Genomic DNA, 23412 nt, shown 5'->3' with positions numbered 1-23412 from the left:
TCCCTGTCCATGGCAGCATGGCATGGCACAGCACAGCACATTGCCTGACTTTGGCATCTTCCCCACCTTCTCCATTTGCCCCATGCTGCCATCCCAGGCTGTGCCCACACTGCCTGCCGTGTGCTGCAGCTCCAGTGCACAGGGCACTGGCTGCCAGGGGCTGTGAGACCCCCACATTGGGCAGCACCGGGGGTCTGGCACAGGGGCTGGAGCATGGTGCTATGTGCCAGTGGCCCTGCAGCTGCAAGGGCCCCTGGCAGAGCAGGGCAGAGCCCCCCCCCATTCAGTTCCCTGCGCAGCCCCCTGCCTATTCCCTGCCTGCCCCCCCCCTCCTCCCTCGGCCCCCCTGGCTTGGGGCCTCGGCCCTGGCTCGGCTGCCTGCACGCTGCCTGGAGGCGATTCAGGCTCCATGCCTGGTTTCCATGGCAACTCCAGTTGAAATTACATTAAAAAGAAATGAAACCAGCAGCTTTTCTGGTTGGCAAGCAGGGGGAAGGGAGCTGGGCTGGGAAAGGGGGGGGGCTTCAGTGGGAGGGGACTGTGGGGCAGATGAGGTCCCACATGGGGTCCCAGTGCTGGGAGGGTGCCCAGCAGGGCTGGGGGCATGTGGGGACCCCCCCACTGTGGCAGCTGGTGTTGGCAATCCTGGGTCGCATGATGCTGGCTTGCATCTGTGCTGTGCTGGGGGTCCAGCACCACAACCTGGCGGGGTGGTACGGGGGTCCTCCTGCTGCCCCTGTGGGGTGGGTGCCAAGGACACGGGGACTGTCCAGACCCTCTGCCAGCAGGCACAGCCATGGCTGGAGTGACTCTGAGCCAACACAGGGCACCCCACCCGGTTGGGGAGCCCCCAGCCCCTCCACACTCCAAGAAGAGGCGAGACACACCGCTATTAAAAATACCACTTCTGTTTTATTTGGAATTTGTTACTCTGCGTGGGTGACAGGGTATAAATACATTCTCCAACGAGCATCCTCACCCTCAGCCCTGCCTGGGGGCCAGGGCAGGGTGCAGGGCCAGGGGTGCGCTGGCCCCAGGCAGTAGGGCCAGCCGGCACCGGTGCGTCACGGCCGCCAGCGCGGGCAGCGTCTGCCAGCCGGACCGTCTTGCACAGGGATGACGTGTGGTGTCCCCATAAGGATCCATCCTTTCTCCCTGCCTCCCCAGGCCCTGGGTGCCAGCGCCCACTGGGGGGGGGGGGGGCGGGGGGGAGGGGGGCACTGAGACTGGGTGCCCTCCGTGGGATGCCAGGCAGCAGCCTCTCCACACCCAGCCACACTGAAGCCCCTCACCTTGAGAGATGCTACCCGCAGCTGCGTGCGGTTCGGTGGCCACCACCAGCCCAGCGAGTGCCCCAGCACCAGGGCAGGTGCTTGCAGCCCCAGCTGGTCACCCCGTGACGGGCAAAAGGCCCCAGCTGAAGCGAGGTGGGAGGCAGAGTCAGTGTCGGTGCCTGGCTCACCCTGCTGCTACCAGCCCCACAGCTGCCCACCCCTGCCGCAGGCTGCAGATCGCTGACTCTGCTTTCAGGCAGTGGCGCAGGCAGGGAGGGCACAGCGTGGCCCTGGGGCAGTGACTAAGGGATGGGATGCTCCCCGGGGATCAGGGCAGTGTGGGGAGCACTGGGACACGGTGCTGGAGAGGGGATTGCCCTGGGTTGATAGGGGTGGGCAGATGGTGCTCACAGCGGGTGATGCCCAGGCAGGGCAGTGGGTGGCACTGGCCGGTGGGGCAGCGGGGTGGGCTGGGGTAGGGGGTGCTCACAGGCGGGCCATCAGGTAGGCTATTTGGCTGAGATACGTGGGCACAGGCGACAGAGGAGGGAGAATATCAAAAATACAAAAGAGCGCAGCCCCGCGGCGCAGGAGGCAGTGCCCTGCCTGGTGCCCGCCCGCGGCAGGTGGGGGCCGTGGGGGGCTGGCACCGCGCGCACACGCTGGCTTCTAACTGGCTTTTTATTTTATATCAAGAACACTTGGTTTTAAAATCTTTACAAAGGACAAAACGCGGCGACTCCGTTAGTGTGTAAAGAACTAAAGATCTGCTTAAAAAACGTCTCTGCAAAGAGAAACGACTGACACAAAAGAGATTCTCTGCAGCGCAAAGAGGGGCAGAAGTGCCAAGTCTCCAGCCCGGGGCCCCACTCCCAGGGTCCCCGGGGTCCCTGAGCCCGGCACTGGCCCCAGCGCCCGCACCCAGCACGAGGCCGGATCCCCGGACCCTGCCCACTCCTTCTGCCTATAGCACCATGGCCCGGGGCCGCTTCTGGACATGGTGAAGGAGCCTTTTCGAGGGCACTCGGGATGCCAAGCTGCCAGGGGATGCTTGGGCACCGGCTGAGAGGCATTATCCAGCCCTGCTCCTCATCAGTCCCGGGGTGCTCAGCAGGTGGAGCGCTGGGGATGCGATTGCCCCATGGGGAGGCACAGCCCCGGTGCAGGGAGCCCTGTGGCCGCTGCCAGCAGGGTCCCCCATGCCTGCCCGTGCCGGTGCGTGGGCACAGGGGCTACACTGTGTCCCCCCTGCACCCCATCGGCACCCCGGGGCAACCCGTGGGACCCTCTGGCTGGGAGCCAGGAAAGTCAAAGCACTTCTCAAAAGTTAGATAGGAACGAAAGAAAGCGCCGGGGGAGAGCGGGGCATCCAGCCACACCAGGACCCCGCAGATCTCCGGGCTCAGTGCCACACTGTCCGTGGGCGCTGCCCCTCTGTCCGGGGGCTCCATCGGCCCTGCCGGTTCCTCTGCCAGTGTCTGCTGCTTGCGTGTGCGTGCGTGCATGCGTGTGCGCCGGTGGCGGGCAGCTATACCCTGGTGGTGGAGTGTGAGTGCGGGAGCCCCGTGCTGTTGAAGCCAGCGGTGAAGGTGTTGTAGGGGTGCAGGGTCTGCAGCCCCACCAGCGAGTTAGGGATCATGGTGATGGTGTTGGGGGTCATGAGCGGGATGTCATCTGGAGAGCGGCGCAAGGTGAGGGTGTAGTCGGGCAGAGCGGCCAGGCGCAGGGCGTCGTGGGGCGGCACAGCCTCACACTCGTGGTGCCCCTGGCTCACCTGCAAGGAGGGCATCTCCTCGTCGGGCGCGTGGGCAACGTCGTTGGCGGCACCGCGCTGGGGGCTAGGCTGCTGGTGCGTGTCCTGCCGGCGCTTGTCCTTGCGGTAGTAGAGAGCAGCAAAGGCCAGCACGTTGAGGAAGAGGAGGGAGGCACCCACAGCAATGGTGACACTCAGCTCGGTGGAGTAATCACGAGGGCTCTCCAGCAGGGTGCCTGCCTCCTGCTCCGGGCTCCACTTCTCCTTCCCGTTCTCACTGTTGTAGGCAGGCGAGATGGCGGGGCGCTTCGTGGTCCAGATCTTGCCATTGGGCCGGCGGGTAATGTGGGAGTTCTGCGTGGTGTCAGGCGGCGGCACTTTGGTGGTGGTGGAGGTGTAGTGGAACATGTCGTGCAGGTTGTACAGGTGAGGGACCAGGTGCTTCCAGAAAGCCACCTTGGTGGCCCGGTAGTGGTCACGTACCCGTGGCTTCAGCCCGATGTGCAGGTACAGCTGGTCACGGGGGTTGTACTTGGACCAGGCCACCTCCTCAAACCGGTTGGCCTTGGTGTGGATGAACTTGGTGTCCTGGGGGACAGGCTTGTTGGGGTCCCTGTGAAACACAGGCAAAACAGAACTACCACCAGGAAAAGCTGGTGAGGCAAGGAGGGAGAGCCAGACGCAGAGATGGAGACTGCGGGACCTTTGCCCGTGGTGGCACAGGGTGGGCTGGCAAAAGGTCCTGCATGGATCAAGTCTAACCCACAATACCCGCGACCAACCAGCCTCCCAACCCCTGTGCGTGGCTGGGTCCTGTCCTGGGGGCTGGCTGCGCTCTCAGCCCTCACTGTGGGTTGATGCCCTGACCCCAGTGAAGGCACAGCACACAGACCGCTGGGCACGGGTGGGCTCAGTGCCCCAAGCCAGGCATGACACCCCCCCACCACAGCATGCTCCCAAGGGGTGCAGCTGCAGTGAGTGCAGACCCCCCAGGCACAGCACCCATCCCCACTCACCCTGTCTTGGCAAAGTTGGTCCAGTAGGTCATCACCACAGCGCTGAGCATGACATCATTCTTGGAGAAGTTGCAGGGAAAGAGGTCTGTGGGGCCAATCATTGGGATCCCGAACACGTAAGGCACCTCATCCCCGTGGGCCGCGTCGGACCACGCAGGCTTCATCAGGCTCTGGCAGTGGTGGTAGAAGGCGTAGAAGTAGGTGGGAGAGCCATAGCGGGCGTGCAGGTCAGCCGTCACCACCGACGGCTCTACCCACTGGTGGTCAGTGAAGAGGGCCACCAGAGTCTTGCGGCGTGTCTCGGGGTTGTCCCTGTCAGCCCAGTCCGTGTACATGAACTTGATGGTCTCCCGCAAGGTGTCCTTGCCCTCGGGGTAGCCGTACAGGTTATCTACAAAGTTGGAGACTGAGTAGTCAAAGTCACTGCCCGAGACGCCGTCCTCAGGGTCCACCACGCCCTCCACGAATTTCAGCCCCTCGCCCTGGTTGACCCCCAGCATGATATCGTAGTTGAGGAACTCGCCCTGCTCCATCAGGATCTCTGGGTCATCCGGGATCACATCCCCATCAATTACCGGCCCAAAGGCCACATGGTAACGAGCCGGCTGGATGTCTTGCTCCACCAGCTCCTTAGCACTCTTCTGCCGCAGGCAGTCCACCATGTCCACTGTGTCCAACACATTGCAGCCCACCTTGTCGGCCAGCATGCTGGTGTACTTCACAGGCTGGTAGTTCACCGCCCAGCTGGAGAGCGCGGAGCCGCTCTGGATGATGGCTCTCTGGAAGAGACCTGCAAGACAGGCAAGGAGCGGAGGAAGCTCGCAGCAGAGTGAGCACCATTCCAACACCCCAGCGCTGTAGTGTGGAGAAGGCTTCGATGCCCTCGGACCCCTGCAAGAACGCAGCGCTCCAGCCCGCGCCTGGCCTTGACCCAGGCTGTGCTGCCCACTGAGCCTGGCTCACAGGGGGGCTCCGCTCAGGGCCACCACGAGGGTGGCAGGGTAACAGCTGGGCATATAGTGGATGCTCCTGGGAGCAACCAAGGGCTTCTGTAGCCTCTGAGGATCCCATTGCAGGGGCTGGTCGGGCACCCCTCTGTCCCGGTGCAGGGAGCAGAGGTGCCATGGCTGCACCGCAGCCTGGCTTTGCCGAGCAGCCTGTGCAGTCCCAGCCGCCCCAGGACACGTTGCCTGAGCCCCCGAGGGGCACACGCTGCCCCCGGCTCGGTGTCATCCTCCAGCCCAGAGTGGCACCAGCTTCACTGAGCAGCCAGGCTGAAGGCTGGCAGCAGCAGGAGGGTTAACGCCTGCTCAGGGACACTTAACCCTGCACATCCCACCCCACTGCTTTGTCAAGGTCCCCCGGCCCCCTCCCTGCTGCTTCCTGCCCAGCTGGGGCTGCTCGGTGCCAATCCGGCCCCACAGGAGCACACTGCCAGATGCACAAAGAGGGCCTTTCTGCCACCGGGAACACAGAGGGAGTGGACTTTCGCCCTGGAAAACGGGGCCACAAAGGCCCTGGCCCAGGCGGAGGAATGTGTGGCTGCGCTCCAGCCCCATGTCAATGGAGCTTGTGCTCAGAATACAAAGGGCGGTGAGGAAGCGGAGCCTCCGGGGTGGTGAAAGGCAGCCAGGCTCGGGGTGCACCCTGGGGTCCCTGCTTTTTGGCCAGCGCTCTCCTGCACCCTGAGCGCTGCCTGCACCCTTGCTGGACGACTCCGGCACTCACTCACCATGAGGGACTGTCTCAGGCGTCCCTGGATGGTGCTGACGCAGCAGCCTGGTGGCTATGGGGCTGCCCCTGCCCCCCTGAAATGCAGAGCACCTGCGTGAGACCCTTGTACAGCCAAGGCTGTGCCGCTCTGCAGGGCAGCGTGCACCTTCCCTCAGCAGAAGCGTTTCAAGTCTCCTGGCTCCTGGCCACCATGTCCATCGCTCTTGCCTGCATGCACAGTCCTTGCTCTGCCAAGTACCTGACGTACAGTCCCATGTGCTGGGACAAAGAGAAGTCACAAGCTCTGTTTGTCACCTCCTGGTGCCCTAGAAAGCTGTACCCAGCCTACAGGCTGGAGACTGGCCATGGGCTTGCTTGCTCTGGGCCGTCATCCACATGCCAAAGAGCCAGAATGGGGGTTCCCTGGCTCCCAGGAGATGCTGTCCCAGCAGCAGCTATTGCTCCCCACCAGCAGCATCACTTCACAGACAGAGCCACCAGGCTGGACTCTGTTCCTGCCTGCCCCTGCCTGGGGAAGCACAGGCAGCTGGTGTCATCAACAGCTGTGCATGTCCCTGATGGAGCCCCCTCGCTGTGTCAACGGCCACGTCCATGGCCATGTCCTGACACAGGAGGACCCGCAAGTCTGTGAGAGCCCAGACTTCCGCCTCCATGCCAGCACCCAGCTGAAGCCCAGCAAGCACCCCAGGGATGTATCACCACCCTGCAGCTCAGCCTGGAGCCCTCCAGCCTGCTGGGGCCAGGCAGGAAGATGCAGCTCTGCCTTCCCAGCCTGCTCCCCTCAAGGTGAGGGTACCGATGCAGCCTGCAGAGCTGGCTGTCACAGCACAATGGAGCCAAGCAGTGGGACCAGGGCTCTGCCGGAGGATTCCCAGTGCTGCAGGCTGCTGCCAGCTCCTGATTTCCCCTTTGCTTTGGGCAGTAGCTGAGACTGGAAACACCTTTGGGGTTGTCTGCGCCAAGCCCTGCTCAAAGCAGAGTGCTGGCTGCCTTGTCCAGCTGAAGTCTGAGCATCCTTGGAGCTGGCAGTGAAGGGCAGCAGCCCCTATGGAGCAGGAGATAGGGCAAAGGAAGCACAAGAAGTTTGCCTGGCAGCAGCATGGCTGCCCGGAGAAAGAAACAGCATTTTGGTCCTTGGTGAGGAATCAACCCACCTACAAGGGCTGAGGCTGGCAGGGGAGCTGCGGGTCTCCCTGGCAGCCAGACACAGTGTGTGCTGCACCAGCCTCCAGTGTCTGCCTCTCACAGCACCTGGCAGAGCAGGCACAAATTAGCAGCTTCATTAATAGCTCTTGATCACTATGAGTTTTATTTTGATGCGATAAAAACAAACCCGCCTGGTCTGCAGGCTGCATCTTAGCACAACTCCCCTGCTGTGCTCCGGAGCTGGCTGCCCTGTCCCTGGGGAGATAGGTGCTCTGGCACAGGGTGGGGTTTGAGGTCATTTGATGGCCATTTGCTTTGATGTAACACTGTCAGCAGCACCGAGTGTTCCCCTTCCACCTCATGGCATTTACAGCCAGCAGCAGCTCCCCTGCCACAGCAGCGAGGGTGCCTGGCAATGCAGCAGGGACCACACCACTGGCATTGGGGCCGGGTGGGGTGGCAAAGGACATGCACCAGGTGCAGGACTTAGTGGCAGAAAGCCTAGTGTCACCTAAAAAGTGCTATACTGGATGACAGTTTTTTTCATGGCTGGAAAGTCAGGGAGCAGCCCCTCCAATCCAACCTCAGCCTCTCTCCATGCTGCTCCCTCCATTCTGGGCCTGTACAAGAGGTTGGGGCCACCTGGGCAGCCAAGCACATGTCTTGCTTCCAAAGAGCTGTCACTGTCTGGCTGAAAAAAAGTCTGCAGCCTTGGGGCTGTCCTGCCAGAAGCACCCAGCCCCAGAAAGGAGACTCCTGCACAGAGAGCACCTCCCTGTGATCCCCACCTCCCTCCCAGGCACTCCTGTGATGGAGAAGAGCACCCTAAGAAGCATCACGAATGCGTTACACCCAGCATCCCCTCCCTGGCTTTTCACACTCAGTATGGGCAGAGAAAATCCTTTTTCTTTCTGCAGGAGCTTTCATTCTATAAAAGAATAGGTGCCTGTGCAAGGGCAGGAGGGCCCAGGGTGCCTGTGCAAGGGCAGGAGGGCACGCAGAGCCCTGGGTATCCACACAGGGACAGCATGGTCCCTGATGGGCCCCTGCAGCTGCAGAACATCCCTTGCACTGCCCACCGCTCAGAAACAAGTCTGCAAAGACCTACCCATGCTCCTTTCCTACATACTGCTCAATATACCATCTAAGACAAGTGAAGCAATCTCTGGCTTCAGTTGTCAAAAGCATCTCCTCCTGTGGGCTAGAGAGCTGCTGCCTGCCCTGCATGGCTCTGGGTAGTTGGGAATCCTACCCCAGGAGCCTCAAGGCCGGTGAGGGCAGCCCTGGTGCTTCCCTCCACTGGCATTGCACCATCGGCAGCGGCTCTGTAGGTATAACTCGTATTTTCTATGTTCTTGAGCTTACTGTAGTCTAATACCCTTTAATATTTGTTCAAGTCACCTGAAGAGGATAAGGCAGCAGGCTGAGAAGGATCCTGCTCAGGGGCTGGCAAGGGGGGAGCAGAATGACAGTGGCACTGACTTCAGGCACCAGTCACTCATGCAGGAGCATGGACTGAGCACAAGCATCCTGAGTGCCCTGGGGTGGCAGGGAAAGGGCTGACCCAGAACAGACAGGTCCTGAGCAGTCAACAGCAGCTCCATACATGCTGCCAAGGCTGGATCACTTTGGTTTCACCTGTCTTTTTGTTTCTCCCTGCATTACTCAAACATGGCAGGGCACTGGTGACAGCGACAGCAGAGCCAGCAGGCTGCAGGGCAATTGTGGAAGACCAGGGACCACCATGGACTTAATGTGGAAGTGCCCAAGCTTCCCAAGGAAGCAGTTGCCCACCAGGTCCAGACATGCCTCTGTTGTCAGGTCTGTGGAGCAGAGCATCCCTCAGATCTCTGGTCCTTGCGGCACCAAGGGGAGCCCAGCAGTGGGAGCAGCTGCCCCAGGAGCAGGAGCACCCTGCACAGGGTGGGTTGGTGCTAAGTTTGCCACAGGCTCTGGCACAGCGGGACCGTGGAGCACTGGTGGGCTCCAGAGCCCACTTGAGATATCCCACCACCTAGGAGGGTCTGGAGCTCCTCTGCATCCTCTGATCCATGGGCCACAGCAGCATGTCTCAGCCTCTCCTCTTCAGTTCCCTGGTCCATCTGAGGAAAGGCTGGCATCCAGCTGTGACTGATGGGCAGCAGGCATGGTATGGAGATGTGGCAGCCTGTCAGCCCCACTCTCATCCCTGGGGAAGGGCTATCAGTGGGAATCAGAGCCCAGCACGGTGACGGGTCTCTGCATGGGGATGGGGTCATTGCAGGGCAAGCGGTTTGCTGGAATCAGGCAAGCTTAACCAAAAGGGCAGCTGGAGAAATCTGGGAGAAGAGAGCTGGTTTGGGTTTGCCTTTGACTCCACGGTGAACTGCCAGCATCCTACGAGCCCTGTTTCATGTCCAGGCTCAGCAGGGTGCTGCCCTTCACTCTCCACCATGAGCACAGGTCCTGCCAGCTCTCATCACACCTAACACCAGCCTCATGCTGCCCACAGCACCTGCAGACCCCCACATCTACCAGTATACTACCAAGCAGCCTGTGATGCTGGAGCTGGTGCAGCCACCTTCGCAGCAGCCAGGGCTGAGATCATTCTTGCTTTCCATATTGGGGCAATCAGTCCGTCAACAGCTCCCAGGGCTAGAGGAAGGCTGCCTGACTTTGCCAGCAGCCTGGCCAGCACCAGCTCCTCCCATACTCCCTCTGCCATGCCATCAGCCCTGCTGAGGTTCTGAAGGTCTCCTTCATTCCTGTGCGGTTCCCATGCTGTTGAGCAGGGCTGCAGCTCTTTGCAATGGCTTCAAGTGCAATTTTCGGTGTGTCCCAGTCTCAGTCTTGTGTCCACTGTCCATTTGTGTTCCCTTCTTCCCTGCACCATCCTTGGGGACACAGCACTGGAAGAGGGCTGCACCCTCATATAAAGCCCCTGTGACCAAGTCCTTGGCAGGCTGGTCCCCTGTAGACCACATCCAGTTCAGGCTTTGCTCCTGCAATTTCCTTTAGGAAGTTTATCGAGAACACCTTTACTCCAGTGGTTATTTCCTCCCCCCCCAGTGCTCAATGTAAATGTCTTTACAGGTGATTTACATGCATTTGCTTTTATGCCAACACAAGCTTTAGTGTAAATAACGCCTTTCTTTATCTAGAGTAAATACTCTGCTATATTAACAGATACCAACCATATCACTTTCACCCGTGTTTTGCTCGTCGCAGCACTTCAGCTCTCCCAGTCTCACAAGATGGGACCTTCCATCCCTCCCCAGGCTCAGGTCTGGCTTCCCCTCTATTCCTAGCACTGAGATCCATGCTTCTGGTGCCCTGCATGATGCCCTATGTCCCCTCCACACCTGCAAATGGGCGAGCCTGGGCACCTGGGTAGGGTGCCGCCCAAGGGTTCCCACCTCTTCCCACACCCAGGTGCTGGCCCTGGGCTGCAGACCCACACACTGAGAGCACCAGCTCCATCCCTGGCTCCCACGTGCTCTGCTGCTGGCCTCTCCCTGCCCATGATGAAAAGGTTCTGCTTGCCAGCACTGGGTCAGGCTCTCACCAGCGACTAACCAAAAAGCAGCCCTGACTTTGCTAGGGTGGCCAGTGGTACCCGGGTGGGCTCCCTTCCCTGGGTTAGTATTAGCAAGGTGCTTGTCACAGCTGCAGCATCCTTGGGCACAGCTGGCACCTACCTTCAGAGTGGTGAGAGAGGGTAAGCAGGCTGACGCAGGAGGCACCGATGCCAGAGCCGAAGACGGTGATCCGCAAGGGATCTCCCCCAAAGAAGGCGATGTTCTCGCTGACCCAGCGCAGGGCCTGTATCTGGTCCAGCAGCCCATAATTGCCCTTGGCAGCCTGGTCCCCTGTGCTCAGGAATCCTGTGGGCCAAGGGGAGCCTGGTTAGGAATGAGGAAGCAGGGGGTGTCCTGACCTCCCACTCCCCTTCCGCAGGCCTAGGGGAGCTTCTGTGGGACCCTGTCCCACAACAACAAGAGACTCCACTACCAAGAGAGTCCTGTGAGCTCTGAGCTGGAGCAGGGACACCACCAAGCTGCTCCAGCCACCCTCTGCACAGCACAGAGAGGCAAAAGGCTGGGAATGCAGTTGCAAGCCCTGGGGAGCCTCTCCAGCCGGCTGCAAGCAGTGACAGGGTGATGGGCACAAAGCCCTGTCCTACACATACCAGCACCTGTGCTAATAACGAGTCAAGATGTCTCACTCATGCTCCAAGGAAAGCTGAAAAAGCCCCGGTGGCTGCAGGCGGGCTGAGTGCGTGCACAGCCAATGCTTTCCATGGACTAGCGTGGCCTGGAGGAGGCTCTATAAATGTAAGGTGGTGGGCTGGGCAGAGAGGAACCGACTGCAGCTTAAAATACAAAGTCTCTCAGTGAGGATGATGCTGAGAAATGCTTTCAATAACAAAGGGAACACCCAAGATAAGTTATCAGTGTTTAATTTGCTTTGACTCAAAGCAGGAAGCCAAAATCATGTCCCAAGGCAAAATCCAGGTGGATAACCCTGGCAGGCAGGGAGCGGCACCGGTGCTGCTCCAGCACTGGAGGTGCTCTGCTGGGCATGCTGCACCACTTCAATAGAGATGACAATGGCACCATTAAAGTCTTATTGCATATTGTGACAAGTCTTTTAAATTTGCACCTGTCCATCTTAAAGGCCTGATGTTTAATATTGAAAGGACTTGAATAGGCTTGTTTTTACTGCAAAGCAGGTAACTGCCATCTTCCCCAAGAGACTATGGGGTCTGAAGGCCATCGGAGCGATATGGTGCCCCAGGTACTGGCCAGGAACTCAGCTGTCCAGGGAGAGCACTGTGCCAGGCTGGATGGCAAGGAAGAGAGCCATCCCTGCCAGCAGTCTGGCTGGGAAGGAGCTCTCCCCAAACTTCTGCACTCCTTGTTCTCCCTGCTGCTAAGGGCAGGCAGCAGTGATGCTCTAGACAAACCTCCTGTGTCCCAGCCCCCGGGGGTTTCTGCTGCAGCAGGCAGGGGACCACACTGCCTTTTGACCCCGTGTCCCCATTTTGCCTCTCCAGGTCATCAGTGTTCACGAAAATGGGACCGCCACCCTCCTCTATATGGCACCTGGCACCCTTCAGCCATCCCCTCTGCAGACAGCCAGGCCATGGTGCATGGCTGTGGGGGTCCTGGCAGCTCAGCTGGCTTGGAGGCAGCCCGTGGCCAGGGAGGGAGAGCCCTCTCAGGAGGAGATGCTGGGTAAACACATTTATTATTTATTTAACCGCAGACCAATATTTGCTTTCAGTTGAGCCAGGTTGTGTAAATGAGCCTGGGGGGGGTGGCTGGTGCCAGGAGCCAGACCATGCTGCAGCCACCCAGTGGGGGCAATGCCACGTGGCACCCAGCTTGGCTGCCAGGGCAGAGGGCAGGGTCAGCACCTGCAGTGCAGCCCCCATCCTGCTGGGCCCCACACCCCCCACCACCCCCTTCCCAGCTGGTTCCAGCCCGGTTGGCCATGGGGACTCATCCCGCCGCCTGGCCATGCTAGCAGCACAGCCCACGCTGGCCAGCCCATACCGAGCACTCCAACGCGGTAGTTCAGGGTGATGACAATCACGTTCCCGTAGCTAGCCAGGACGCTGCCGTCTATCATGTTCCCTGTGCCCTCCATGTATGAACCACCGTGGATATACACCATCACTGGCTTGGCCCCGCTGTCCCGGATGTCTGGAAGGAGAGGCAGTTAAACACAGGATCCCACCGGTGGTCGCCGCACCCTGCCCGACAGGCAGACCAAGGACGAGGGCAATGCCAGCTGCCAGGACCAGGGAGGGGGCTTAGGAGCCAAACTGAGAGCTCTCCTGGGGACCACAGCGTGGCCCTCCAAAGCCGACCACCACTGAACAAACCCCACCAGCCCCCTTCCGGATGGCAGCAGCCACCGTGCCATCCCCACACTGCTGTGTCCTCGGGGGTCTCAGCACATGCAGATGAGATGCTGGCTGGACCCCGCTGCTCTTCCTCAGAGCCGGGCTCTGGCTGCATGTGGGAGTCAGACCAGTGGCACCTCCGTTGCAGGTGGGAGTTGCAGAGTCTAGCCCCAGGATGCAGCTTCATGTCCTGTCTTTGTCTGGACCCAAGCCCTCGGCTCCGGGAGTCCTGGAATCTGGCATTGCAGGGGGCAGGGATGGGGGTGTGCAGGACCTGGAAGGCGGGGGGGCACTGGTGGGTGCTCCAATGTCTGACTCTCCCGTCCCCCACTTCCCATCCCCCTGGGAAGGCAGAAACCTGCCAGCTGCCTGGATATGAACCCATGGCACCCCAGTGCCCAGACACAGACATGGTGATGATGCAGACAGTGTGTGCACGTGTGCGTGTCAGGGAGGTGAGCACGGTGTCCGGACGAGGACAGGGCATGAGGCATGGAGTGAGGATGAGGAATGAGACCCCGATGGCCGGGGAGGAAGAACAGTGGGAGCCTAGGGGACAGGGAGCAGCCATGCTCCCTCTCTCGACTGGCCCTGCCTGGGGGACATCCTGCCCCTTCTGCCCACTGGCCTTGGGTCCCTCATGGAACCAAGCCCTGGTGTGAGGAAAGAATGCCCGTGCTCGGCTCTTGGTACGTCTTGCCCACGTGACACAGAGGAGGGAGCTGCGCCCATTGTGGAGACAGTGCCAGGTCCCACATGCCCTCTCCTGGGCTGGCGAGCCAGCACCGATGGACTTTGCCCTCCCCTGTGCTCACACGCACCCAGCACCTTGCTTGGGCAGGCTGGCATTGCTTGCTGGGGCTGCCTGGCCTCAGCTGCCCCAGCCAGCCGCTGCTCCCTGCCTTCCTCCCTCACTGGTGCACCACATTGTCCCGGCAGCCAGTCCCCATCGTGGTCCCTGCAGGGCTGGGACTCCTGGGGCGCAGCCACACCAACGCAGTGGGGATGCCCAGCCAGGGTGGACATGCTCCCTCGCACCCACCTAACCCCTGTGCATGTCCATGCCTCCCCACGGCTTGCCCATCGCAGGGGGCTACAGGGCAGGCTGATGGGTACCTCTGTCCATCCCCACCTGCACCTGTGGCCTGCAATGTGGCTAAAGGTGGCCTCCTTCCCATACAGAAAACCTCTTCCCTCCAGAAGAATGAGGATATGGCAAAACCTGTGCTGGCTTTTCCTGTCACCAGGATGCAGCCAGGCAAATGCAAAGACTTGGGGAGCAAAGAGTACTCGTGGCTCCTCTGGGACAGACGTCGCCCATGCAGCAGAACTATGGCGAGACAGCTCTTCCCAGGGCCACCTGGCCACCTGCTTGAAATGCAAAGGGCAGGAACGTTGGTGCCTGCGCCCGTGTCCTCTCCTCCCTGCCACATGCTCCCACCAACACACAAAGGGACATCCTCACAGCAGAATGGCAGCGATGTGTGGAGATGTACCAGGGAATAAATGGCTCCTAATTGCTGCAGAACATTTCAGTGTGCGGGCGTTTAGCACAGTCAAGTCACTTAGGCTGAATGCCAGTTTATGCCTTGGTACAAGAGATCCTGGGGCACAGGTTAGTGGGAGAAAACAACAGGGTTTTGGTACTGCCAAGGAAAAAGCTTTTCATCTGTTTCCCAGATCCTAAACACCATCTGCCAGGCTGTGCTCGAGCTGCCCTGGGACTCCCGCACACCATGAGGTTTTACTGTCCTCGGCATGTTAGGGCTGCACCCTGGCTGACCCTTTCTCCTGCCTCCTCTTCAAATCCATGCAGTCAAACACACCGACTCCATACCCTGCAGATGAACAACCTTGTTTTACTAAAGCTAGCTTATTCTGCAGCTTGCTTAGCCCTGGTGTACATCTAGAATCACATCTGCTTGAAAGCCCACTTGCTGTGCCTGGGCTAGTGCTGATACTCTGGTTGCAAACAAGACCTTGCTTACACTGGGTGGAGAAGGAGAGAAGTTACCAGAAACCATGTCCAAACAGACCTCGGGTCTCCTGGGCATGGCCAGGTACCCTGTGGGTACCAAGGGTGCTAAGCTGTTGGCACGGCCAGCCTGTGGTGATGCCCACAGCAGGGCCAGGCAAGGGTGGAGGGGGAGGTCGCTGGCTCCCAGCTGCATGTCACCGACTCCGGAGGGATGAGGCTGGAGGTGGGATGTGACCGGGCTTGGGGTGAAATGGGCCCAGGTGCCCAAGGGCTCCTCTCCTCCCAAGCTGCCATGCTTACTCCCTGCCCTCGCTCAAGCAGAGCAGGAGCACACTTCTCCTAAAGCAAAAAACCCCCACGAGCTTCCCCCCCATCCCGAGGAGAGGAAGGACCTGGGTGCCCTGCACAGCTGGCCAGCCTGCCCCCCGCCCCGCGCAGCTGCCCGGCACAGCAGACGGACACACACAGGGCTCCCTGGGGATGGCAGCAGATGGCGGGCAAACGGACTTGCTTTGCGTGTCATGCAGTGGCAGCCTCGAGCACAGAAATACCTTCGTCTTCATCACCGTCATTATCCGCTAAGTCCTCGCCCTGTTTCTTAGCGCTGGCTCCTAGGGACCAAACACGAGGAGACAGAACAAAAAGGAAAACAAAAGGAAACAAAAACAAAACAAACAAAACAAAACAAAACAAAAAACAAAAGAGAATTCAAAAATAGCATGATAGCAGAGATGGTGGGGCCAGGCCTGCGCCCCACAGCACTGCTGGCTACTCACACTGCACCTCTCCCAGAGCCAGGGCGGCGCAGGGTGCGGGCAGGACTGCCCTGGGAGCTGCGCCAGGATGCTGCTTCACCTGGACCCCTTCCCACATCCTCCCCAGGGAGTGCCGGGGCGGCGGGGAGGAGGAGAGCAGGCCTGTGGCAGCATCAGCGCTGGAGGCAGATCAGCCTCTCAAAGCACTCACTGATCCTCCTGCATCCCAGCCTGGCCCCCGCCTGCTCGTGCACCCTCGGCTCCCTGCGCGGCGGCAAGGCTCCTTCTCCCACTGCCAGCTCTGCTGCCACCAGGGACAACCATCCCCCTACCACCAGCAGAGCCCACAAGAAGGGTTCCCCTTGGTGGCCACTGACCACCAGCCGGGGTCCTGCCCATCACCCCCACGCAGTGCATGGCCCCTTGTTGTGCCTGGCACAGCTAGCCACAAACCACCAGTGCCACAGCGCGGACCACCATGGCACGCTGCAGGGAGCCATCCTGACAGGTGCTCCCCTGCACTGCCTGGCTCCGTCCTGTGCCAACTCCCTCCTTAAAAGACCAGTTGCATGGTTCACCAAGGATTGAAAAGGCACCAACAAGCTTGCCCTGACCCAGGCAGAACCCTAAAAATACCAGTTTCTGTAACAGCCTGAATGTCTTCTCACCGTTGCATGGCCTTTAGCAAATCTGCGGTGCCAGGGCATGGGTCGGGTCAGGCCAGCAGCCCCAGCCTGGCACCGTGGGATGCTGCTGTGGATAGTGTGCACTGAGCACAGCACTTTCCAAGCTGCACGTGCCTGGCATGAGCCAGGAGAGGCAGCCTGCATGCTGGTAGGGAGCAGATGCAGTGCAGACCTGTACCGAGGCTCCATTGCTGCAAAGGGCTCCATGCCTTTGTGGGCACGAAGCTGAGTTGTGCCATCCCTGTACCCTGCAGCCCCAAATTTCAGGAAGAGGTTTTGCTCTCCTTATCCCCTTAGAGCTGCAGACCAGCACCTGCGGTCCTCTGCTCCCTAATTCCTGCACCAAAAAAGTTCCCCAGGTAATGGTGACAGCAGGGTTTCCCCTAGGTGGGATTGCCAGTGCTGTGCCTGTGCTGCCCAGTGACCTCCCCCAGATATACAGGGCTCTGAGGTCCTGCCAGGCCCTGCTGCTATCACCAGCCAGCTCCATCACCACCACAGCGAGGGTTCTGCATGGCCTCCAGCAAGGCTCCCACGAGCAAGGGCAGCCCTGAAGCTGGATGAAGCTACGACAAGGAGAAACTGGCCAGGAAGACTAAATCAGGGAGTCATCCTCACTACCACTCTGGGAGTGGGATCTCGCAGGTGACACAGGTAGTGGATAACAGAGATGGCAGCATGACAAGGGGCGGGATTTGAATTTAAAAGAAATTTGTGTGGGGGTCTGAAATGGCTGTGGGGCAGCTCCACTTGGGCAAGAGGCTTGCACAATGCCTTAAGCAGCCATGACCTGCTGAAGAAAGTCTGGAGGAGCAATGACCAGAAGTCTAGAAAAATCCAGCAGGCATGAAAAGTTTGCAGGAGGCTGAGTCATGCAAATCCTGGGAGCAGATGAGTGATGGGAGCTACAGCAGCAACCCGACTCATGAAAGGCCACTGAGAGGTGGTGAGGTGGAAGAGCAACTCCCTCCTCACTGTCAGAGGACAGGCAGCCCCAGAGCTACACAAGGCAGGTCAAAGCTGGACAAGAAGAGAAGCTTCCTGGCACAAGGTGCAGGAAAGCACTGGAAGAGGTGGCCTGGGGAAGTGCTTAAGACCAGACAAGACACGCTGCCGGGAAGAGGTGAGGTAGACCTGTTCCTGCCCAGGGCAGGGATGGATTGGCTGTCTCCAGAGCACTCCTGATTCTCTTTGATTGGAAGTTCACCTCCTGACCTACTCTTGCCAAGTCCCAGCCCTGCCTCCTCACCTCTTGCTTCACCATCCAGCCATGCCCTGAGCTCCTCACTTCGTTCTCCTGTTTCTACCCAATGCCATCCCCACCCCTGCCACCTCTCGCCCCCACTTCTGCTGCATCCTTCCTGCATGCTCCCCCCCAGCCCACCCACCAGCTGAACACTTGGCCAGGCATGTGCGGCTGCCCAGCCTTTTGCAAGCTTGACCTACTGCATCTTCATTAGGAAGAGCTGCAAGCCCAGAAAGCACTTAAATGACGAAGTACTCATGCAATATTTGCTAACCAGTGCTATGTGCCAACCTCCTTGGTACTGCTAAGGGATAGGGATTTTTCTCTAATGAAGACCACAGGCAGCGAGCCTTCATCTACACCGTGCTTCAGAGCTGGGAAGCCAGTCACAGGCATCTGGAGATCCCTTTCCACTGCTGAGGGCTCTGGTGCTGTTAAAGCCCCAGGACCAGTCGGCTGTAGCCCTGAAGTCTGGTCTCCTTCAGGGGACAAAGGTCTCCATGCAGACAGGGATGGAGGAACTGGCTATGAGGAGCTGTCAGGCTGTAAGAGAGGGCAGTGGACAACATCCCTGTGATATGAGCTACTGTCCTGACTGAGCAGGGAGGGATCTGGCTGGAGACCACTGCCCCGGAGCTCAGGGATGGCTGGGACAAGCCTAAGGCAACCTGAGCTTCACACACCGCAGAAGGGGCAGTAGAAAGCAGCACTGGGAAGCTAAGCAAAGCAGGAGCGCAGTAATGCAGGCCAGGGGGAAGGGGAACAGCAGCGGCATGTGTGTGTGGCAGATGCAAAGCATGAGCCTTCCCCATTGGCAGGAAGGTGCCAGGGTGGCTGGGGTTACAGTGAACACAGACTACTGCAACCAAGCGGGCTTTTTGCCTTGCACTACATTGTTCACCTCCACAACAACCCACCGATGCCCCACAGCTCATGACAGCAATTACAGCTTCACTTCCCTCACCCATCCCTTGCACTTCGCTCCACCAGTTATTGCCATGTTCAAGGACACCCATCCCAGGAGATCTTCTTCTGCGCTGGCAAAAGCCAACACATAGAGCTCGCAGCACCTACTCTCATGGGGATGGATTTAAGCTTGTTGATTCACAGCTGGAAAAACCAAAAGGACTCATGGCTCTTACTCTCTTACCCATTGAAAACTCCCTTGCACTGTAAATGCCTGTTGTGCTGCTTCACTTTAAGCTGACTACGAAGTGACATTGTTCAGGATGATAGGAAGGATGCATATGCCCTTATCTGAAGGCTCTAGAAAGATTTAAGCTCAGGTTCAGTAAAAAATAAAATCACTTTCCCTGAAACAGGGGCATCCATGCCGGATTTATACTATCTTAAGTAAAGCATGCCAACAGCATTGACACCAGCGCAAACAGAGATAAAGGAGGGCAAGGAGCCTCAGTCCTTGGAGCCTTTGCACTCAGCATGGTACGGATAAGAGAAGAGCAGGCGCCTGAGCTCACATCTTTCCAGATCCAAATGTCTGCTCAGGGCAGCCCCGGGCAACCCCAGCAGCCCCTCCTCTGTCCAAGCTCCCTGGGACACCCACTCCCATGCAGCAGCTGCAATGCCACAGAGAGCAGGAGCCCACAGCAGTGCTGCCACCGTGTCTGACAGCCACATGCACCCAGAGGCATACATGCTGATGGCCACACTGGCTCAGGTGTTTCTCCAGGAGCGACAAGGAATGGGACCAGGACTGATGACAGTCGTTGAACCTGCTGCTGCACAACCCCACGGGCAGGGGCAGCTCCCCTGGGACCTGTGTTGGGTGGCTCCTCCAGCCACCAGCCCTTGCTCTAGGACTGCAGTGCACCTTGGCGCTGCCCTGCCCCTCCCTGTCCCTGGGTGATGCAGAGGAGTTACCTCCATCCTTGAGCAGACTCCATAAAAGCACTGCATCTTCTCATGATCTGCTGCGTCCGCCAGCACAAACACCTACTCTCACCTTTGCAAATCGCTCCCCGGAGCAGCAGTGGAGCTCCAGGGCAGTGGTCTGCTCCCAGCCAACTCTGCAAAGCAGCAGGCTTTGCAGGAGGCTGCTGAGAAGCCTTCCAGAAAGGGAGCACTGCAAAAGTCTCAGCCGTAGGGAAGCCTCAGCCAGTACTCAGGCAAATTTGCTTCTTGGAGAGCAGCGGAGAAGCCATAGTGCTTCTCCCGCAGAGCAGCTGAAGTGTATCCCAAGCCTGGGAGCTGCTGGGAGGTCAGACACCCTCACACAGCACAGCATGATGCTGGACTGGCACATTTGTCACCGCAGCAGCGCGGACTCTGCACAGCCCCAGCCAGAGAGATCAGGGCAGCCGCTAAAAAAATAAACAGGGGAGGGCTTCTATGTACAGGGCAGCCACGCTTTTCCCCTCCAAAAATTGCATCCACCTCCTCACGCCTTGCAGCAAGACCTGCCCAGGCTGGTGGTGAAGGGAAGGGGAAAGCATCCCAGCACCCGCCGCAGCCAAGCGCAGGCTGGAAGTGTTGGCAGCACAAAGCAAAGGGCAGAGCTGTGTTTCGCACAGGTACTGTACCACGTGTGTGTGTACATGCTCTTCGGGTGAGCAGCATTATTTTCACAGCAAAACCTGAGCTGTCAGCTCCCCCAGCACTATGCGTTCTCAAAGCACCACTGCCCTGCCTTGCTCCCAGAGAAGGGGCCAATGTGTATGGAGGAGACTGGCATGCAGGACGTTTCCATATAGGAAATTATTATGGGCAACTGGGCAGGGAAACAGGGATGTTTTTCTGTCCCAAGGATACATTTTGATGAATTCTCAGTCCTTTGGCTGCTATGAAATACACTGAGCTTAGGGCTGACAGAAATCATGAAAACTCCAGTAAGGTGGGAGCCGAGGTGTTTTGAACCACCAAAACACTGCACAGCTGCCTGCTCTGTGAGAGGAGAGCTTATTAACTGCTCATATGTGGCCTTAGAAATAATAAAGAATATTCCAGAACGAGCCAATGTTCAAACGACATGCAGCCTGAGGAAATCAGCACTGCAGGTACGTTATTCTCACCCCAAGCATTACTAACCCAGGATACATGACAAGGGGCGGGGGAGCCCCCCTCCTTGTCACATCACAAGTGACTCAATTAATTTGAGCCAATGGCCACCAGAGCTGTGGCCGGGGCTGAAGGACAGCGCCAGTGTCTGGGTGCTTTATTCCCGGCACGTCACACCTGGACGCCCAAGTGGCCAGCACCGGGGATCCGCTGGTCCATGAGCCAGCAGAACCAGGCAGGGACAGGGGGTACATCCCCCACCAGCTCTCGGAGAGGTGACCAGAGGCAACTGCAGATGGGCTGCAAAGAAACGCTGCTCCTGAGCAGAGCCAGTGGGGAAGGGAAAACCAGGATACAAGTATGCCCAAGGTGTTTTGCCATGCCTTAAATGTTGTCTCCCTTCTCCAGCCGTAACCCTGGACTCTGCTTCCCTGGCCCCAGCCATAGGGCTGGGGGTGGCGGGGGTCCGCCAGCCCCAGCAGCCGGTGGGAGGACCGGGAGAGGAAGTGCTTTGAAGTGGCTGGCGATCGCTGGCACAGCCAGCTCCGGAGGCAGCGTGCGGAGACTCCCTAATGCGCCAGCCCTTTCAGGGGCAGCCTTGGCACTCAGAGAGATGGCGTGTGAATAGCCAGGACAGCAACAGGAAAAGCAAAGCAAAGAAACCCAACAACAGAACTGGGGGAAATGGCTGGAAGGAAAGCGCTCCCCAAACCTCCAAGCCCAGCTGCGCCAGCCCCGCCAACCCCAGGGGCGCAGGGAGGCGGAGGCCAGGATGCAGGGACCATGCTGCCACGGGACGCCCAGGACGGCAGCCCCTGCCCACCAGACACCCCCTCCCTGCAGTGAGCCTTTCAGAAGAGCTTGGCTGCCCAGCCGCCCACACATCCAGCTTTGGGATGCACAGAACAGCCCGGGCTCTCCCTGCCTGCAAGAGGGCTGTGCGGTGGGATGTGCAAAGCGTCGTGTCCAACTAGGGGCCGGGCCAGCTCCCGTTTGCACGTCTCCACTCCCCAGCCCACAGCGCTAGCCAGAAACACGGGATCACTTTGGGGCAAGGGGGGATGAGCTACCCCCCTTGCCCCAAAATGCAGCAGGATGAGCCCTGCATGGCCCTGGGGATGGAGGCAAGGCAAAGTGGAGATGTGTCTGGAGTTGCTCGGCCACCCGAGGGGTGGATGGGGCTCAGGGAAGATGCTGTGCCAGGGGGTAGAGAGCAGATCCTCACTGGCAGAGCTGGCAGAGGCAGGGGGGAGCAGCCCTGGGAGGACCACGGGCTAGGGCAGAACATGGCAGCATCTACACAGCCAGGAGAGGTTTTATGCTTTTAACCAAGGAGCTTTGGATGCAAAATGACCAGGGATGCAACAGGGAAAGAGCTCAGCCCAGGACAGGCTGCAGTCCACCATCACACAGGTGCTTCCCTGAGCAGGTCTGTACACTCTCAGTGGGGGATGCACCCCAAAGAGACAGGTGCGTTTAAGTGCTGCCCACCATCAGAGGCTCTCCCTCATTTCCAAGGGCTGGGAGGCTGCCGGTGCCAGCAGGATGAAGGCGGGAGCATGGGCTCAGCCCAGGAGAAGCTGTTCTGAAAGGCCGGGAGCAACATGAGCGTCTTCCTCTGACCTGACGCCAGACCTGCGCTGCCAGCCGGCACTGGTCCTGGCTCCCCCGGCCAGGGAGCGGAGGTGGCCGGAGCATCTGCGGGGCTCCTCCGAGCAGGAAGCGGGGGGCGGCAGGGTGGGCTGCTCGGAGGGCCCACAGTCTGGGTGGCGGCACAGAGAGGTGCCAGAGGAGCATGCCGCAGGCCGGGGGCCGGCCAGGCACCCTCTCACTCTCTCACTCTCTCTCTCTTTCCTCTCTGTGCCTCTCTGCCGGTCGGCTTGCTACATACCTCCTTTCCTACATATTTTCTTGTTGGGCTTTCGGGTGCATTCCTTGGAAATCCGTTTTACTGTAAAATGAATAAAAGACTACAAAATAACAGGAGGCTCCACTGGCAGGAGAGGGCATGCAATCACAACCACGCTGCCGTCCTCCCGCCACCCCTGGGACCGCAAGAGGTGGGGAGGGAGCGTCACCGTGGGAGGAAAACTCTGGGCCAGCCGTGCCGGGTGGGAAGGAAGGCACAATGCATCCCATGGCCAAGGGCTGCAGGGACAGAGGAGCGGAGCCAGCCGGCCTGAGAGAAGCCACCAGCCTGCCAGGCTGCTCCGCTACACGCAGCAGACCTGCTGCGGGTCCCTTCCAGCCCGCTGAAAATCCCCGGGGGCTCCCGTTGCGGTGAGGCTGGGGCAGGCGTGCGGGCAGGCGCTGCCTCCTCTGCCCTCTACTTACAGTTCAGGTGGGATCCCCTACAAAGGAAAAGGTTAGACAAGGAGGCACCCAGTGCCACTCAGCCTCACCCCAATGGGACCATGCCCCGCGGGTCCCCGGCACCCCAGGCCCATCGCTCTGCTGTGGTCCTGCTGGAGGAGGGAGGAGCAGCCAAGCGATGCGCCTGTCAGTGCCCCCAACCTCCCGTCCGTACCAGGGCCTGCAAAAGGGCTCCGCAGTCCCTTCCTTGCCAGAGCATCTCCTCAGGGAGAGGCAGAGAGTGTTCCTCCCAGCCGCAGCCGCAGCCCACGCCCACAACTAGCGCATGGACCTGGGGAGGGTGGGAAGCGGGGAGGAAGGACAAACCCGAACCAACTCAAGACAGAACCTGGCACTCGGCGCCTAGGGAGCACAAACCAGCTTGTCGCTCTGTGGATCTGCTGTCAGAGAGTCGGATTCAGATTTAGCAACACAAGAGAGGAACCCGTGACGATGCCATGGAGGTGGAGGGAGGGGACCGGGAGGTGTGGAGGAGCAGGAGCACGCGAGACAGAGATGGCAGCTGAGGGCAAGAGGGCGAGCTGCGTAGCCAGAGAAAGCTTTCCA

At 59.5% G+C, this 23412-nt stretch overlaps 1 protein-coding gene across 4 annotated transcripts in view; it reads right to left on the bottom strand.

Annotated features, from left to right (window-relative positions):
• Positions 1-890: 890 nt before the first annotated feature.
• NLGN3 (neuroligin 3) overlaps positions 891-23412 on the bottom strand; it is a 42726-nt gene continuing 20204 nt past the window's right edge. For 2 of the 4 annotated variants that reach the window (XM_080366015.1, XM_080366016.1), the window contains 6 exons: positions 22385-22444; positions 15343-15402; positions 12461-12610; positions 10601-10786; positions 4044-4833; positions 891-3640 (listed from right to left, as the gene is read on the bottom strand). In XM_080366015.1, coding sequence (XP_080222141.1) covers positions 2803-3640; positions 4044-4833; positions 10601-10786; positions 12461-12610; positions 15343-15402; positions 22385-22444 — 2084 coding nt within the window. In that variant the 3' untranslated portion in view covers positions 891-2802. The remainder of the gene's footprint in view (positions 3641-4043; positions 4834-10600; positions 10787-12460; positions 12611-15342; positions 15403-22384; positions 22445-23412) is intronic. The other 2 variants (XM_080366017.1, XM_080366018.1) reach the window with 2 other exon arrangements.

Source organism: Falco punctatus (assembly GCF_963210335.1).
Source record: "Falco punctatus genome assembly, chromosome: 15".
NCBI classification, from domain to species: Eukaryota; Metazoa; Chordata; class Aves; order Falconiformes; family Falconidae; genus Falco; species Falco punctatus.
Note: the sequence above shows the minus strand (reverse complement) of the source record. Positions and strands in the feature narration are given on the sequence as shown.